General features: G+C 33.5%; 1 protein-coding gene across 1 annotated transcript in view; it reads right to left on the bottom strand.

Moving 5' to 3' along the window:
• The window catches only part of SLCO1B3 (solute carrier organic anion transporter family member 1B3), a 106,830-nt gene that overhangs the window by 59,174 nt on the left and 29,614 nt on the right, over positions 1-18,042 (bottom strand). The window contains exons 2-3 of the mRNA XM_007967858.3: positions 3,456-3,597; positions 99-231 (exon numbers count right to left, since the gene is read on the bottom strand). Of these exons, the coding sequence (XP_007966049.3) occupies positions 99-231; positions 3,456-3,597 (275 nt within the window). The remainder of the gene's footprint in view (positions 1-98; positions 232-3,455; positions 3,598-18,042) is intronic.

Raw genomic sequence — 18,042 nt, 5'->3', positions numbered from 1 at the left:
TCAAAAGGTAACTGCCTACTTAAAAGTATAAAAATAAAATTCTACTGCTAAGTTACAAGTAGCTGATAATAAATGGCTCAGAGCTGTTTAGCACTTACTATCCCATGAAGAAATGTGGCAAAGCTGTCAAAATACTTCCAGTTCCCATAATGAGACAACCAATTCCGATTAACTTTGGTCTGTGTAGTTTAGATCCAAAGTAACTTACAAATACAATCACAAGCAAATTTCCTAGAAAAAGAAAAGAATTAAGTTGATATGACTTAGCGTAATTTTGTATCTAGTAGAACCGAATGCCCCAAAGGAATGCAAATATGCCCAAGACATCGTACCTTCCCTCAAAGACCATGACATTTAATTGTGAAGGTAAACTCTCCTACATTAAACCACTCATTGAAAAGTTGTATAGGATTAATAAGTAGAATAGGTTTTATATGCAAAGAAAGCACTCAGGTAATTTGGCTACATGAGAGAAGCAAAGTTTTTTTGAAAATGTGGAGTTTACTAGATTGTATTGGAATGGAAAACTGTCTTCCTAATCTGAGGGAAAGATCATCATTCATGTATATTTTAAACTTATTCCAGGCATTCTTTAAATTTATACTATGTACCTACCACAGTGCTCAGAGTCAGAAATAAAATAAATCATGGTACTTGTTCTCTAGAAACACACCAGTAATAAAACAAAACAGATGGATAGATGTGCTGTTAGATTATGGAAATATGGAGCTTAAATTAATTAGGGGCTTTGTGAAAGTTTCCTGGAGGAGACGTTATTTGAGATTTAATGTTGAGTATAAATTATTTAGATTAAAATGTGGAAGAGCCATCAGAGCAGACCAATTCAGAGTTATCTATAGCCTTATATATAACAATGAACAGACAATAATCAAGAATTATTGAACATTGGTGGAAAATAGTTCATGAAAGCAAGCACCAGAATGGACCAGCAGATAAAGCAACACAAGAATAAATACTTAAACAAGATTAAACTAAAAGAATAGAAACAATTTAAAAAAAAAAAAAAATCCTGTTAGTATATTTAGAGGTACAATGGCAAGTTGTAGCCACAGAATCAGAACTGGCAGACTAAAAATAATAAGCACAATAAAGTGTTGTTATAAATTTAAAATATAATTTAAAATTTACAAATTAGAACTTGATATAATAAGATGACATCACACATCAGAGAAGATTGATGAAACATAGAGAAAAGAGGTAGAAATTTAAAGGAAAAAATTTTTAAAAGAAAAATATCCAGAAAATATATTATTTATCTCATATATGTTTCAGAAGAAAAGAAAGAATAAAAACAGAAAGAAACAAACAGAAAACAGAAAATAAAGTCTTTGTGTTAGAGGAAGACATAAGCTTGCAGATGAAAGTTCCCACATTTGTCCAGCAGAAGTAATGTAGAAAGAGAGAGTCTCAGATACATGCTGGTAAATTTTTGGATATTTAAAGATAAAAAGGAGATGCATATCAGTGTATGAAAATTACAGTGGTAATAATTTCTTATATACCACATTGAATGTTATAAAACAGTAGATGAATATTTTTAATGTTATGAGAAAAAAATCATTTGGAAATTTTAATTACATACCCAGACAAATTATCAATTAAATATGATACTAAAATAAAAGCATATTCCAACAAGCAAGGGCTTAAAAAATATGCCATGCTTTCAATTCTTCCTAAAAAAAAAAAAAAACTATGGTCATCCCTCAGTGTCAATGGGTTATTTGTTCCAGAATGCTCTGTAGACACCAACATTTGTGGATGCTCAAGTCCTTTAAGTAAAAAGTTGTAGTATTGCCTGGACATGGACGCTCACGTCTTTAACCCCAGCACTCTGAAAGGCTGAGGCTGGCAAAACACTTGAGGCTAGGAGTTCGAGATCAGCCTGGCTAAATGGTGAAAACCCATCTCCACTTAAAAACACGAAAATTAGCCGGATGTGGTGGTACACGCCTCTAATCCCAGTTACTTGGGAGGCTGAGGCAGGAGAATCGCTTAAAACCAGGAGATGGAGATTGGTGTGAGCTGACATCAGGGCACTACACTCCAGCCTGGGTGACAGAGGGAGACTCTGCCTCAAAAAACAAAAACAAACAAAAGATGCAGTATTGCATATAACCTATCAACATCCTCCTATATGCTTTATATCATCTCTAGATAACTTCTAATACTTCTAATACAATGTAAATACTATGTAAATAGTTGCTATTCTATGTTGGTTTTATTTGTAACATTTTTATTAATATATGGCCATTTTTTAGTTTTGTATTTTTTGAATATGACTTGCATCCACAGGTGTGGAACCTGTGGATACAGAGGGTCATCTATACATGGAGGTATACTCCAGAAAGAGTAAAGATGAGATTTGAAGTCACAGGATTCAAAAAACAGAGGTAAGCAAAGAAACTAAACTGATAATGATGTTCGAATAATTGCTGTTAAAGAGTTGCAAAGTTTAACAAAAATGTTAAGGATTAACTTCATGATAAAAATAGACATACAGTGAACTAAATTTTAAAACTAATAACATTCCAATTCTAAAATTCTAGATGATTTCATTGAGCTGGGGAGGTGAAAAAGTAAAGGACATGTAGAGTGTCATATCTTTGAATGACAAACATTCTGAATTCATATAAAGAGATAAATCTTCCTTTGACAATTACATTTTAGTCATTAGTTAAGCATTGTGTAAATACAGTTAAAATAGAAACAGAAATTGTAGGAAATATTTGCAGTCTATATAATAGACAATTTGGTGGTCCCTCCAAATAATTAGAAAGTGAAGAGAAAAAGGGAAAATCAGCAGAGGCTATGAGCTAGCAGTAGGTAAAATAAGAAAAAAAAACCCTATTTTCAATAATTATATAAAACCTCACTATTGTTGGAGAAGTCCAAATTAAAATGATGACAACAAAGCAATATCTTCAACGTTCAAAGAAAAAAAAAAAAGACTTTAAACCCCCAATGTTGTATACAGTTAAACACTAGAACCTAGTGTAGGTTGCTCCTATGCAGTCCCTCCACTTAAAACCAGAAGAATTATAGTCCTCCCTCAACCTTTCTTCACACTGGGGCACCTTGAGACGAGGGAGATAAAGCTTCCGAAAAAGTTAATTTGCAAGCCATGAGTTTGTGTAGGATCAGAGTTTTTCAACACCCTCACTATAGACATTTTGAGAGGGATAGTTATTTGTTGGTAAGTCTGTTTTACGCACTGCATAGTGTTTAGCAGTATCCCTGACCTCTACCCCTAGGTACCAGTAGCATCCTCCCTGCCCCAGCCCATTTATGGCAACAAAAATGTCCTAACGTATTGCCAAATTGCCCATGAGAGACAAATTTACACCTAGTTTAGACCCAGTGGTATAAAGCATGCATAAACAGTTTGTTTTTTAACTTATGCAAGTATGGTTATCAAAATACAAAAAAAAAGTTACCAATTTCAAAACTTCCATCAATTAAACCAGCGAGAGAAGAAGATATGTCAAATCTCCTTTCTATTTGAGTGATGGACATTTTCATAATGATTCCACCTAGTGCTCTAGCAATATAGCTGAATGACAGGGCTGCCAAGAACATCTAAAAAAAGCAGAAGAAAAAAGGAAAATTGGTTAATCAAAGAACTATATGATGTTTATAGGTACATGGAATTAAAACAATTTTTCTTCTTTACTTGAAAACATTATTTTTATCATAAAAAGCATACCCATTTTTCCCTATACAAGTTGAAACTTCTCAGCCTTATAATATTATCAGTACACTACTAAAGCATGATTTTCTAACTTGGTTACAGCATTTGATTGTTAGAGGAGTGTAGTTAAGGTTGTTATTTTTAAACTAATTTCATTAACTGATTTATAGAAACTAGACACTGTTCTCAGATGGCCATGATGGTGAGTTATTCTTTTTTTTTTAATTTTATTTTTTATTATTGCTGCTATAAGAAATACAACTTATTTTTGTACATTGACCATGTAACTAGTAAAATTTCTTAATTTGCTTATTCTAAGTTGTTTTTCTGAACATTATTCAGATAGTCTTTGTGAATAATCATGTCCCTTATTAAAAATGATACTTTTATTTTTTTCTTTCCAATTCTTAATGATGTTTTTACTCTTACCTCATTGGATGACCTGTGATTTCTAGTAAATATTTACTAGAAGTGATGATAAAAGGCATCATTGTATCATTCCCGTAGTCTGATTATTGAGGTCTAATAAATATACTTACAGGAAACTGTATACATCATAAAGTGGACAGCTTGATTGATTTTCACAAACTAAACATATCCATCCAATAAACTTAACATGATTAGCAGCTAAGAAGCCCATATTTTGCAAGATTAACCAATCTCTTGACTTTTAATAGCATAGATTAGTTTTACCTGTTTTTACATTTTTATAAATGGAAACAGACACTGTGTACTCTTCTGTGACTGAGGTTTTTTGCCTTGCCATTCATGTGTTTAGAGTATATCAATATTATTTAAAAGATAAATTCTTTTCTGTTTCTAGTTTGCCAAGAGATTTTATTGTTATTATTAAAGTAGGTAGTGACTTTTGCGAAATTATTTTATTCTGTCTCAGCAAACTATTGCAAGAACAGAAAACCAAACACCACATGTTCTCACTCATAGGTGGGAACTGAACAATGAGATCACTTGGACTCGGGAAGGGGAACATCACACACCGGGGTCTATTATGGGGAAGAGGGAGGGGGGAGGGATTGCATTGGGAGTTATACCTGATGTAAATGACGAGTTGATGGGTGCTGATGAGTTGATGGGTGCAGCACACCAACATGGCACAAGTATACATATGTAACAAACTTGCACGTTAAGCAACTGTACTCTAGAACTTAAAGTATAATAATAATAATAATAATAATAATACTAAAAGAAATTGAACTTACCATTAAAAAAAAAATCCCTACAAGGACCCTAGGTCTAGATATCTTCATGAGTGAATTATGTGAAATGTTCAAGAAGTAAATTATATCAATCCCACAACACTATTTCTGCTAATAGGAAAAGAATAATTATTTCCCAATTCATTTTAGGAGGCCAGTATCACCTTGATACCCATACCCAATGAAGACATTATAGGAAAATAAAATTACCAAGGAATTTTTCTGAAAAGCATAGAGGTAAAAAAAATTGATCGGCTAAATAAAATATAAGCCGATCAAATTCAGTGATATTTAGCGGGGGGGAAAGATAATACATTACGACCAAGACAGACCTATTCTATGAATTAAAAGCTATTTCAACAATCAGAATAAACCTGATGTATCACATTAACAGAAAAATAAGGAGAAAAATCATATAAACATTTTGATAGACAGAGCTATTCTTTATTTCCATGTGAATAGCATTGGCTAACTGGGAGGGGAATGGCAGTACATTCGCAAAGGTAGCACTTCCAGAAGCCAGCTGAAAAATAGAACTTTGTGGAGGCAAAGAGGCATTTTATGACCAACACAAGTGACTATCACTGTGAGATGTAATGGTTGTAGATGTTTTAATTTCTAATATCATTTTAACAAAATGTATTGATTCATCCTTTCTCTTACAGCTCATATCTACATCCATAAGAATTCCTTTGGCTCTACTATTAAAATATTACCCACTTTTGAACCGCATGTTTGTGTTCCCCCCAAATTCATATGTTAAAGCCCAAATTTCCAGTGTGATGGTAATTGGAGATGGAATCTTTTAGGGCTACTTGGTATGAGAGTAGAGCTCTCATGATTTATTCATACCTTAATAATTAGAGAAATTAGAGATTCTCGCCTTCTCACCCTGTCCAAGAACTGGTATCTGTATTCCCATATCCAAGTAGCCATAGGAAAGGAGAAGCAGGTTGGGCTTATCTCTCAGAACAAAGACAATTAAATGTACATCAGAATCTGCACTACCACAGAAAGATTAAGTGCAGCTCCACTGCCAAAATTTACTGTGGTGCTAGAGAGGTCACAGTATCATAGACACGAGAGAGGATCTTGAGTAGAAACCAGCAAGACTTTTCAAATGAAATATTACACACACAAGCCCAAAACACACAAAGAGGAATGCCTACCCAGAAAAGTCTGAGAGGGTAGCCAGGTAGAGTGGGAAAAGCTCTCCCTATGGAAAACTGGAGTGCAAAGCCTGTGAATGTTGGTGGATTCTCCATATGCAGGCATTTTGTCAAGAAAAAAATAACAAGGCCTGTAAAGAAAGAGAGACGCCTACAAATTCAAAGGAGTAAATTAAATCTCCAGAAAGCGACCTGAAAGAAATGAAGATACAGATCTTGCCAGATGACAAGCTCAAAATTACTGTCAAGTATGCTCAATAAATTCAAAGAGAGCACAGATAAACAACTAAATGAAATTAGAAACATAACCAATGAACAAAATGAGAATATCAATAAAGATGTAGTAACTACGGAGAACCTAACAGAAACCCTGGAATCAAATAATAAAATAACTTAATTGAAAAATTGACTAGAGACTCAACAGAAGACTTGATGAAAAGGAAGAATTGGTGAAAGCAAAGACAAAACTTTGAAAATTACTGTAGCAGAGAAGAAAAAGAAAAAACAATATAAGGACTAAAGTACTTATGGAACACCATTGACTAGAACCATGTATGCATTATGAGAGTACCAAAGGAGAAGAAAAAATGAAAGGTGCAGAGAACTATTTGAATAAATTAGGGCCCCAGATTTGTCCAATCTGAGGAAAGAAATAAAGCTAAAAATTTAAGAATCTCAAAAAAACTCCAAATAGGATCAATCTAATGAGATCCCCACCAAGACATATTGTAGTCAAACTGTCAAAAGTCACAGACAAACAGAATCTTAAAAGCAGCAACAGAAAAGCTACCAAAAGTACAAGAAGCATCTCACAGAGTACCAGCATATTTCTTAAAAGAAATCTTTCAAGATAGGAGGGAGTGAGACAACATATTTAATGAACTGTGGAGGGCAGTGAAACCTGCAAGCCAAGAGTACTATCTATCTATCTATCTATCTATCTATCTATCTATCTATTGGTCTATCTACACATACACATATATAAGTACGTATGTGTTTATTTATTTATTTATTTATTGATATGGAGTTTCACTCTTGTCTCCCAGACTGGAGTGCAATGGCACAATCTCAGCTCACTGCAACCTCTGCCTCCCAGGTTCAAGTGATTCTTCTGCCTCAGCCTCCCGAGTAGCTGGGATTATAGGTGCCTGTCACCATACCCGGCTAATTTTTTGTTTGTTTGTTTGTTTTGAGTAGAGATGGGGTTTCACTATGTTGGCCAGGCTGGTCTTGAACTCCTGACTTCAGGTGATCCACCCCCTCTTGGCCTCCCAAAGTGCTGGATTACAGGCCTGAGCCATCATGCCCTGCCAAGAGTACAATATTTAACAAAACTGACCTTAAAAAAAAACAGAAGAAGAAGAAGGAGAAATCAACATTTTCTTACATTAGCTAAAAGTATGAGAGATAATCACAACTAGACTTATAAATGCTGAAGGGAATACTGTAAGTTGAAGGAAAAGAATGATAAACAGCAAAAGAGAATCACACAAAAAAGTGAAATTCTCTGATAAGGGTAAATACATACACAAATATAGAATCTGGCCATATTGTAATGTAAGTGGGTAAATAACACAAATCTGATATAGAATTTTTTAAATAGCATGAAAGTAATTGTAAATCTCTGTTAATAAGTACACAAAAAGGTAATATTCATCATTAACAACATAAAGTGAGAGGGGACAGAAATTTGAATGAGTCAAGTTTTTAAATACAACTGAAGTTATCAATTTGAAATTATTATATTTTAAAATTTTATTTAATTAAAATGGTAACCACAAAGAAAACTGACTATACAGGAAAATGAGAAGTAAACAAAAACATGTCACAGCAAAAAAATAATAATAATATAACCCAAAGGAAGACACCAAGAGAGAAAAAGAGAGAGAAAAGAAGTTATAAGACAGAAAGTAATAAACAAAATGTCAATATTAAGTCCTTCCTCATCAGTAATTATTTTAAGATTAAATGGATTACACACTCCACTTGAAGAATGATTTTTTTAAAAGATGCAACGACAAGACAGATAAAGGTATCCGATGCAAACAGGAACCTAAAGAGAGCAGGTATGTCTATAATTATATCAGAAAAATTAGATTTTATGACAAAATCTGTCTCAGGAGACAAAGGACATTATACTAGCATAAAGTTATCAATTCACCAGGAAGAGCCAACAATTATAAATAGATCTGCACCTAAAACTAAAGCAATGAAATATATGAAACAAACATAGATACAACTGAGGGAAAAATGGACAGTAACATAATAATATGACAATAATAATAATGATACTTCAATATCCTGCATTCATTTATATACAGAACAACCAGGGAGACTATCATAGGAATCAAATGACTTCAACATGATAGGCCAATTAGCCTAACAGACAAATAGAGCACTCTCTATCAAATAACAACAGGATAAATATTTTCTCCAGCAGAAATGGAACATTCTCCAAGATAGACCACCTTGTCCCACACACCAAATCTTAACAAATTAAAAATGTTGAAATTATATTAAGTATCTTCTCTGCTACAGTTCAATGAAACTAGTACTTAAAAGCAGAAATAAAACAAGAAAATCCACAGATACATGAAATTAAAATATTCATTCTTAAACAACCAATGGGTCAAAGGAGGAATAACAAGAATTAATAAAATATCTGAGAAAAAAATGAAAACGAAAACACAAGAAACCAAAACTTATGTGATGCAGTGGAAGCAGCACGAATGGGAAAGTCTAAAAATTGATACTAAGAAAAGAAAAATCTCAAATAAATAACATAACTGTATCCATCAAGGAACCAGGAAAAGAAAAACAAATCCAAAATTGAGAGGAAGAAAATATTCAACATTACAGTAGAACAAAATAAAATAGAAAATAAACAAAAACAACAGAAAAAAAATAATGAATCTAAGTTGGTCTTTTGAATGTATCAACAAAATTGAGAGACCTTTAGCTAAAATAAAAAGAGAGAGACAGAGAGAGAGACTCAAATAGCTAAAATTAGAACTGAAAGATGAGGCATTACAACGGCTGTCTCAGAAATTAAAAAGAATTATAAGAGATGACTATGAACAATTATAAGCCAACAAATTGGAAACCATAGAATAGTGAATAAATTCCTAGAAACATACAACCTACTGAAATTGAATTATGATTCAATTTTAAAAAACTGAACAGAACTATAATTAGTTAGGACATTGAAGCACTATCAAATACTTCCAAAAAAGATAAAACCAGTAGCCAATGTCTTCACTAGAGAATTTTACCAAACTCCTAAAGAATAAGTAACACCAATACATGTGAAAGTAACTCCCAAATTCATTTAATGTGGCCAGAATTACCCTAATACCGAAATAACATAAAGACAGAAAAAAAGAAAACTACAGACAAATATTCCTGATGAATATTGATACAAAAATCCTAAATGTAATACTAGTAGGCTGAATTCAACAGCGTATTAAAAAAAAAATCACATCATGATCCAGCAAAATACATACCTGAAATACAAGGATGGTTTTATATACAAAATTACATCAGCATAATATATCACATTCACAAAATGAAGGACAACACCACATGGTCATCTCGATTAATGCAGAAAATAACATTTGACAAGATGCCTACTCCTAACATTAATATTCATTCAATTTAGTGCTGGAAGTTCTAGGAAGATAAATTAAACAAGAAAAAGAAAGAAAATGCATTCAAATTGGAAAAGAAATAAAATCATCTCTGTCCACAGATGACATCATCTTATATGTAAAGATTCTACCAAAAAAATTTAGAAAAAATAAACACATTTGGCAAAGTTGCAGGACACAAAGCAATATTCAAAATTAAGAAGTGTTTCTATGCACTACCAATGAACATTTCAAAACGAAATTAAGAAAATCTCACTGGATCATACAAAAAGATAAAACATTTAGGAATAAACTTAAATGACAAAGCGAAGATTTTTACACTGAAACCTATTAAATATTACCAAATTAATAAAATGCAAATAAGTGGGAAACATTCAATTCTTACAGATTGGAAGATTTAGTACTGTTCAAACATCCATACTATTCAAACTCATCTACAGATTTTAATTTCAATGCCATTTAATTTTTTTAATTTTGAATTTTAGTTTTTTCTACAGAGTCTTGCTCTGTTGCCCAGTCTGGAGTACAATGGAGTGATCATGGCTCACTGCAGTTCCAACCTCCTGGGCTCTATCAATCCTCCCACCTCAGCCTCCTGAATAGCTGGTACTACAGCTGTGCACCACTATGCCTAACTAATTTTTTTTTTTTTTTAAGAGGTGGCATCTTGCCATGTTGCTTGTGCTAGAGCTAGTCTCAAACTTCTGGCCTCAAGTGATCCTCCAGCCTCAGACTTCCAAATCCCTGGGGATATAGGTGTGAACCACCATACCTAGCCAGCATTTGTATAGAAATAGAAACAACAAATATAAAATTTACAGGGAATTCAAAGTCACTGTGTGTAGCCAAAATAATCTTGAAGAATAACACAGTTGGATGCTTCATATTTCCTGTTTTCAAAATACACTGCAGAGCAACTGTAATTAGGATGGTGTGCACTAAAATAAAGACAGTCATATAAAACAATGGAATAGAATAGAGTTCAGAAAGAAACTCTTGCCTATATGGACAAGTGATTTTCAACAAGGGTGCCAACACTACATGACATGGAGAGAACAGTCTCTTCAACAATCGGTGTTGAGTAAACTGGATATCCACATACAAAGGAATGAAGTTGACCTATTGTCTTACACCATATGCGAAAACTAACTCAAAATGGATTAAATGCCTAAATGTAAGACCTTACACTCTTAGAAGAAAATACAGAGAAAATGCTTCACAGCATTCGATTTGACAATAATTTCTTGAGTATGACACCCAAAGCACAGGCAACAAAATAAAAAACAGACAAATGTGACTACATCAAACTTAAAGACCTCTGCACATAAAAAGAAACAACGAGATGAAAATTTAACCTATAGAATGGCAGAAAATAATTGCAAGTCCTATATTTAATAGGGAGTTAATACCCAGAATATATAAGGAACTTCTGCAACTTAACAACAACAAAAAACAAATAATGCAATTAAAAAATGGACAAAGGACTTGAATAAACATTTCTCCAAACAAAGTGTATAAATGGCCAATAAACATATGAAAAGATGCTCAACATCACTAATCATAAGGGAAATGTACATCAAAACCACCATGAACTATCACCCCACACTCATCAGAACACTCACTATTCAAAGAAAAATAAACAGTTAGTAAGTAGGTGAAAAAGTTGGATCCACTGTGTTTGTTGTTTGAAATGTAAAATAGTGCTACCATCATGAAAACTAGTTTGTAGTTTCCACAAAAAAGTCACAAGTAGAATTACCATGGAAGCCATCCATCCTTCTTATGTGTATATATTCAAAGACATTCAAACTGGGATCTTTAAGAGATTTTCGCACACCCATGTTCATCACAGCATTACTTACAATAGCCAAGAGGTAGAAGCGACTCAAATGTTCATTGACAAATGAATAGATAAATAAACTATGATAAAGCAAATCAAAACTACAATGAGATACCACCTCACGCTGGTCAGAATGGCTATTATTAACAAGTCAAAAAATAACAGATGCTGGTGAGGTTGTGAAGAAAAGGGAACACTTATACCTTGATGGTGGGAATGTAAATTAGCTCAACCATTGTGAAAAGCACTTTGGCAATTTCTCAAAGAACTTAAAATGAATTGTCATTTGACCCAGCAATTCTATTCCAGCAACATGGATGATGCTGGTGGCCATTATCCTGAGAAAGCTAACACAGGAACAGAAAATCAAATATTGTACGTTCTCACTTATAAGTGTGAACAAAAGATTAAGTACATATGGATATAAAGAAGGGAACAATAGACACTGTGCCGACCTGAGGGTGGAGGTTAGGAGAATACAAAGAATAGAAAAACTACCTATCAAGTACTATGCTTATTACTTGGCTGATAAAATAATCTGTACATCAGACACCGGCAACACACAATTTACTTACATAACTAACTTGTGCATGTACCCCTGAAGTTAAAATAAAATTTTGAAAATGTTTTTTTCAACTTTGTTCTTTTTTCAATATTATTTTGGTTATTTGGGGATCCTTGCCATTTCATATGAATTTTAGTATTGATTTTTCTATGTCTGTGAGAAAAAAAAAATTGCTGTTGGGATTGAGATAGAATTTGTAGTGAATCTGTAGAGAAATCTGGGTAGTATTGTCATTTCACTAATACTAAATTTTATAATCTATAAACACCGGATGTTAGATTTACTCCTTTAATTATTTTTCAATGCTCATTCCTGGTGTACAGAAACACAAGTAATATGTGTGTGTGTGATTTTCTACTATGTAATTTTGCTTTAATTATTTATTAGCTCTAATAGATTTCTTGTGGATTCCTTGGGCTTTTCTTTACGTATAATTATGTTATCTGTAAATAAAGACAGTTTTCCTTCTTTCTAATTTGAATGCCTTTTGTTTATTTTTCTTGTCTAAAGGCTCTGGCTAGAACTTCTAGAACAATCTTGAATAGCGTTAGTAAAAATGAGTATTCTTGTCTTGTTTTTAATTACAGGGAGAACACTTTCAGTCTTTCAATATCAAATATGATGCCAGCTGAAGATTTTTCATAAACACCCTTATCATGTTGAGAGAGGTCCCTCATATTATTAGTTTTCTGGGTGTTCGTATTGAGAAACGGTGTTGGATTTTTGTCAAATGCATCTAGTAAGATTGTCACGTGGATTTTTTCTTTGCTTAATGTATTGCATTACTTTGAGTTTCATATATTTAATCACGCTTAAATTTCCAGGATGAATCCATCTTTGTTATGGAGTACAATCTTTTAAATGTGCTGTTGGAATTAATTGGCTAGTATTTTCTTGAAGATTTTTAATATACTTAATAGACTATATTTTTTAGAGCAATAAAAAAATGACCATAAATTACAGAGAGCTTCGACATATTCCCTCTTTCCACACATAGTTTTCCCTATTATGTTTACTTTCTATTGGTGTGGTACATTTATTTATACTGAGGAACCAATTTTGATGCATTAACTGAAGAGCATATTTACATTAGGGTTCATCTGGTGTGTTGTGCAATCTATCGATTTTGATAAATGTATATTGATAGGTCTTCTTCATTACTGTATCATAAAGAATAGTCTCCCTTACCTAAACATCCTCTGTACTGTGTTTCTTTTTTCTTCCTCTCTCCCTTAAACACTTGGCAACTACTGAGCACATTCCTCTCTATAGATTTCTCTTTTCCAGAATCTCATATATTTGAAATATTACAATGTATAACATTTTAAGATTTGCTTCTGTTGCTTACAATTACGTTTTGGATGTCTTTCCATGTATTTTTATGGCTTGTTGTCCCATTTCTTTTTAATCACTAAAAAAAATTCTGTTGTATGACTGTACCACAGCTTGTTTACCTATTCACCTATTGAAAGATATCTTGGTTGCTTTTAAGTCATGACAATCATGAACAAAGCTGCTATAACGCTTGTGTGCAGGTTTTGATGTGGATGTAAGTTTTCAAGTCATTTGGGTAAATACTGAGGTCTAACACTGCAGGACTGTATAGTAAGCTTGTCTTTAGATTCATAAGAAACCATCAGATTGTTTTGCAAAGTGGCTCTACCATTTTGCATTCCCACCAGCAATAAATGAGAGTTCTGGTTGCTCCTCATATTTGCCAGCATTTGTCATTTTTTGTGTTTGGAATGTGACTCACTTCAATAAGTATGAAATGAAAGCTCATTGTTTTAATTGGCAATTCACTATTGACATATTATGTTGAGCATGTTTTCATATAGTTGTTTACCATCTGTATATGCCCATCAGTAAGGTGTAACTGTTCAGATCTTTTTCCTATTTTATAATTGGCTGTTTTCTTATGATTGAGTCTTAAGAGTTCTTTGTAGATTTTTAATATCAGCCCCTTATTAGATATATCATCCAATGGTCTCCATAGTTTCTGATGAGAAATCAGTTATTAATCTTATGGGAGAGCACTTGTACATGATGATTCCCATTCTAGCTGCTTCCAATATTCTGAATTATTATTATTATTTTGACTTTTAGTGGTTTGATTATAATGTATCTCAAAGTGAATTTCTTTCCGTTGTTTTACTTGGAGTGCCTTAAGCTTCTAAGCTGTTGAGATTTATGTCTTTCATCAACTTTGTGGTGTTCTCAGCCATCCCATTTTTCAAATATTATTTTTTCCCTTTTCTTTCTCTATTCTCCTTCTGAAATCCCTGTAATTTGTACACTGGTTCACCTGATGGTATATGACAAGTCCTTAGGTTTTGTTCACTTTTCTTCATATATATATTTTTTCTGCTTCTCAGACAGAAATTTTCAGTTTACCTATCTTAAAATTTGATGATTCTGTATTCTGCCTGCTTAAGTTTTCCACTGAACTTTAGTTTTAGTAAGTTCAGGCTGCTATAACAAATTACTATAGACTAAATGGGTTGAAAAATAAACATGTATATTTCATAATTCTGAAAGCTGGGTTGTCTGAGATCAAGGAGCCAACATAGTTGAATTCTGGTGAAGGCCGTCTTTTAGGTTTAAGACAGCTAACTTCTACTTGTACCCTCACAGGGAGGGAAAAATTTAGTTAGCTCTCTGACATTTTCTAAGGGCACAAATCCCATCATGAAGGGTTCCTCTCTCATGATCTATTTACCTACCAAAGGCCTCAAATACCAACACCATGGGATCAGGGTTTAAATATGTAATTGGCAAGGAGGGCACAAATATTCAGTCCATAACCTTTTTCTTATAAACTTTTATTTTAGCTATTTTTTTCTTTTTTATTCTTCTACCTTTGGTTACCCTTGTGCTGAGCCTGAGGATCAGCCTTAGGTAAAAGCTTATGGTCTTCTCAGGCATTTTATAAGTGAATGTACTACCCTTTGCATATGTGAGGCTTTCTATATACCTCCAGGAAGATGAAGTGCTAGCTTCACTGTAAGCTTGATAAATTTCTGTTTTATTTTATTTTATTTTATTTTATTTTATTTTATTTTTTTATTTTTTATTATTATTATACTTTAAGTTCTAGGGTACATGTGCATAACGTGTAGGTTTGTTATATATGTATACTTGTGCCATGTTGGTGTGCTGCACCCATCAACTCGTCAGCACCCATCAACTCGTCATTTACATCAGGTATAACTCCCAATGCAACCCCTCTCCCCTCCCCCGTCCCCATGATAGGCCCCGGTGTGTGATGTTCCCCTTCCCGAGTCCAAGTGATCTCATTGTTCAGTTCCCACCTATGAGTGAGAACATGCGGTGTTTGGTTTTCTGTTCTTGTGATAGTTTGCTAAGAATGATGGTTTCCAGCTGCATCCATAAAAACCCTAGAGGAAAACCTAGGTAGTACCATTCAGGACATAGGCACGGGCAAAGACTTCATGTCTAAGACACCAAAAGCAACGGCAGCAAAAGCCAAAATTGACAAATGAGATCTCATTAAACTAAAGAGCTTCTGCACAGCAAAAGAAACTACCATCAGAGTGAACAGGCAACCTACAGAATGGGAGAAAATTTTTGCAATCTACTCATCTGACAAAGGGCTAATATCCAGAACCTACAAAGAACTCCAACAAATTTACAAGAAAAAAACAAACAACCCCATCAAAAAGTGGGCAAAGGATATGAACAGACAGTTCTCAAAAGAAGACATTCATACAGCCAACAGACACATGAAAAAACGCTCATCATCACTGGCCATCAGAGAAATGCAAATCAAAACCACAATGAGATACCATCTCACACCAGTTAGAATGGCGATCATTCAAAAGTCAGGAAACAACAGGTGCTGGAGAGGATGTGGAGAAATAGGAACACTTTTACACTGTTGGTGGGATTGTAAACTAGTTCAACCATTATGGAAAACAGTATGGCGATTCCTCAAGGATCTAGAACTAGATGTACCATATGACCCAGCCATCCCATTACTGGGTATATAGCCAAAGGATTATAAATCATGCTGCTATAAAGACACATGCACACGTATGTTTATTGCGGCACTATTCACAATAGCAAAGACTTGGAATCAACCCAAATGTCCATCAGTGACAGACTGGATTAAGAAAATGTGGCACATATACACCATGGAATACTATGCAGCCATTAAAAAGGATGAGTTTGTGTCCTTTGTAGGGACATAAATTTCTATTTTTATTAAAATTGTGAGCTTCCAACTTCCAGCTCTCTGCTTTAAGTTTATTCAAATAAAAACAAAACAGTGATACAAACGTTCACAATTATCAGATAGAGTTTAATGTATCACTGGCAGGAAGAGACACTGGCATCGAGATAGGAGGTAAAGTCTCTATTTACCTGCAGTCACAGCAAGCTGGTCATTAATGTAACATGGTAAAATTTCTGGGCTTACAGTCAGAAGACAGTTCCAAGCTTCTACTTTGTCACATGTACAGATTTAATTAACTCAGTTAACCCATCTGAACCTCAACTGATTTACTCAACAAACATTTATTGAGCAACTTCAATATGACAGTTACTCTTCTAAACTCAGAACTGAGACAACTATAGAGGAATAAAGCCAAAGATAAATAATGCATAATAAATGCCCTAAATAAACTAATAATCTCTCAGGAGCAACAACTCAATAATGACAATATAATACGTATTGAGTAATGGAATTGCCATAAGTTTATAAAGTTATGAGTTGACAGGGAAAAGTGACGCATTCTGCCTTTATAGGTTAAAGTTTTTACAAATATGGTGACATTTGAGCTAAGTTTTTAGGGGATAGTAGAAGCTTCAATGCTGAAGAAGAAATTAAATTTTTAAAAACAAAATAAGCATATAAATAGCCTCTGAGAAGTGCAAGCACACAGACTAGTTGAAAAACAGAAAGAGTATCTGGCAAAGGGGAGTGTAAGGATAGAAATATGACAAACATTTGGAGGTCAATATGGATTTTTATATGCATCACAACAAAATTAATTTTTGAGTGTTAATTCTGGCAGCCACGAGAAAGATTAAATTATGGCAAAGAAATCTGTTATAAAGCTGAGTTCAGAAAAAAAAAAGTGAGTAGAGACAGGGAGAAGAAAACAAAGTTATTAGACATACTAGGAAGAAGTTTAAGAGGAGAACCATATGAAAAATCTGATTTTATTTTTGGGATTTCTGCTTTAGATAACTGCATGTAATTGGCAAGGAGGGCACAAATATTCAGTCCATAACACTTTTCTTATAAATTTTTATTTTAAGGTGTTATTATTAAGCTATTATTTATTATTTTAGCTGTTATTTAAGGTGAGAAATATAGGAAAAAACAAGACTTGACAATAAAGACAATGAAATTATCTTTTCACAAGTCAAATTTGACATGCCTGAAAATAAGCATATATCCAGTAGACACAACTAAAAATAAATGTGTATCCTGTAGACACAACTAAGACAAGTCTGGAGCTCAAGAGAGAGATTTGCCTGGAAATAGTTGTGAAATTTACTAAGAAAGATACAATGAATCCATATTTCAGTTTATTTTATTTTAAAAAATAGCTCTTCTGCCCCACTGAAACTTCTCTTTCCCATAACTCTGTCTCCCTTGTGTCCTTTCCAGTATAAGCTTAGAGTTGACTACGCTTGCATGACTCAAATCCTATTTTTTGCATCATTCCTCCCAAGTATTCATGAATTAGGTTATTCCGGTTATTCCCTGTTCTTCCAGGGATTTGTTTCAGACACTCTTCTCTTTTTACTTTATATACTTTTTCTAGGCAAACTCACTCATTGTCATTGTTTTTATTACCATCTGTTAAGGATTGAATGTTTGCACATCCCTCAAATTTATATGTTGATGGTTTTTGTTTTAGCAGC

Source organism: Chlorocebus sabaeus, chromosome 11 (genome assembly GCF_047675955.1).
Source record: "Chlorocebus sabaeus isolate Y175 chromosome 11, mChlSab1.0.hap1, whole genome shotgun sequence".
Classification (NCBI taxonomy): Eukaryota; Metazoa; Chordata; class Mammalia; order Primates; family Cercopithecidae; genus Chlorocebus; species Chlorocebus sabaeus.
The sequence above is the reverse complement of the archived record's forward strand: the minus strand, read 5'-3'. Positions and strand labels throughout refer to the sequence as shown.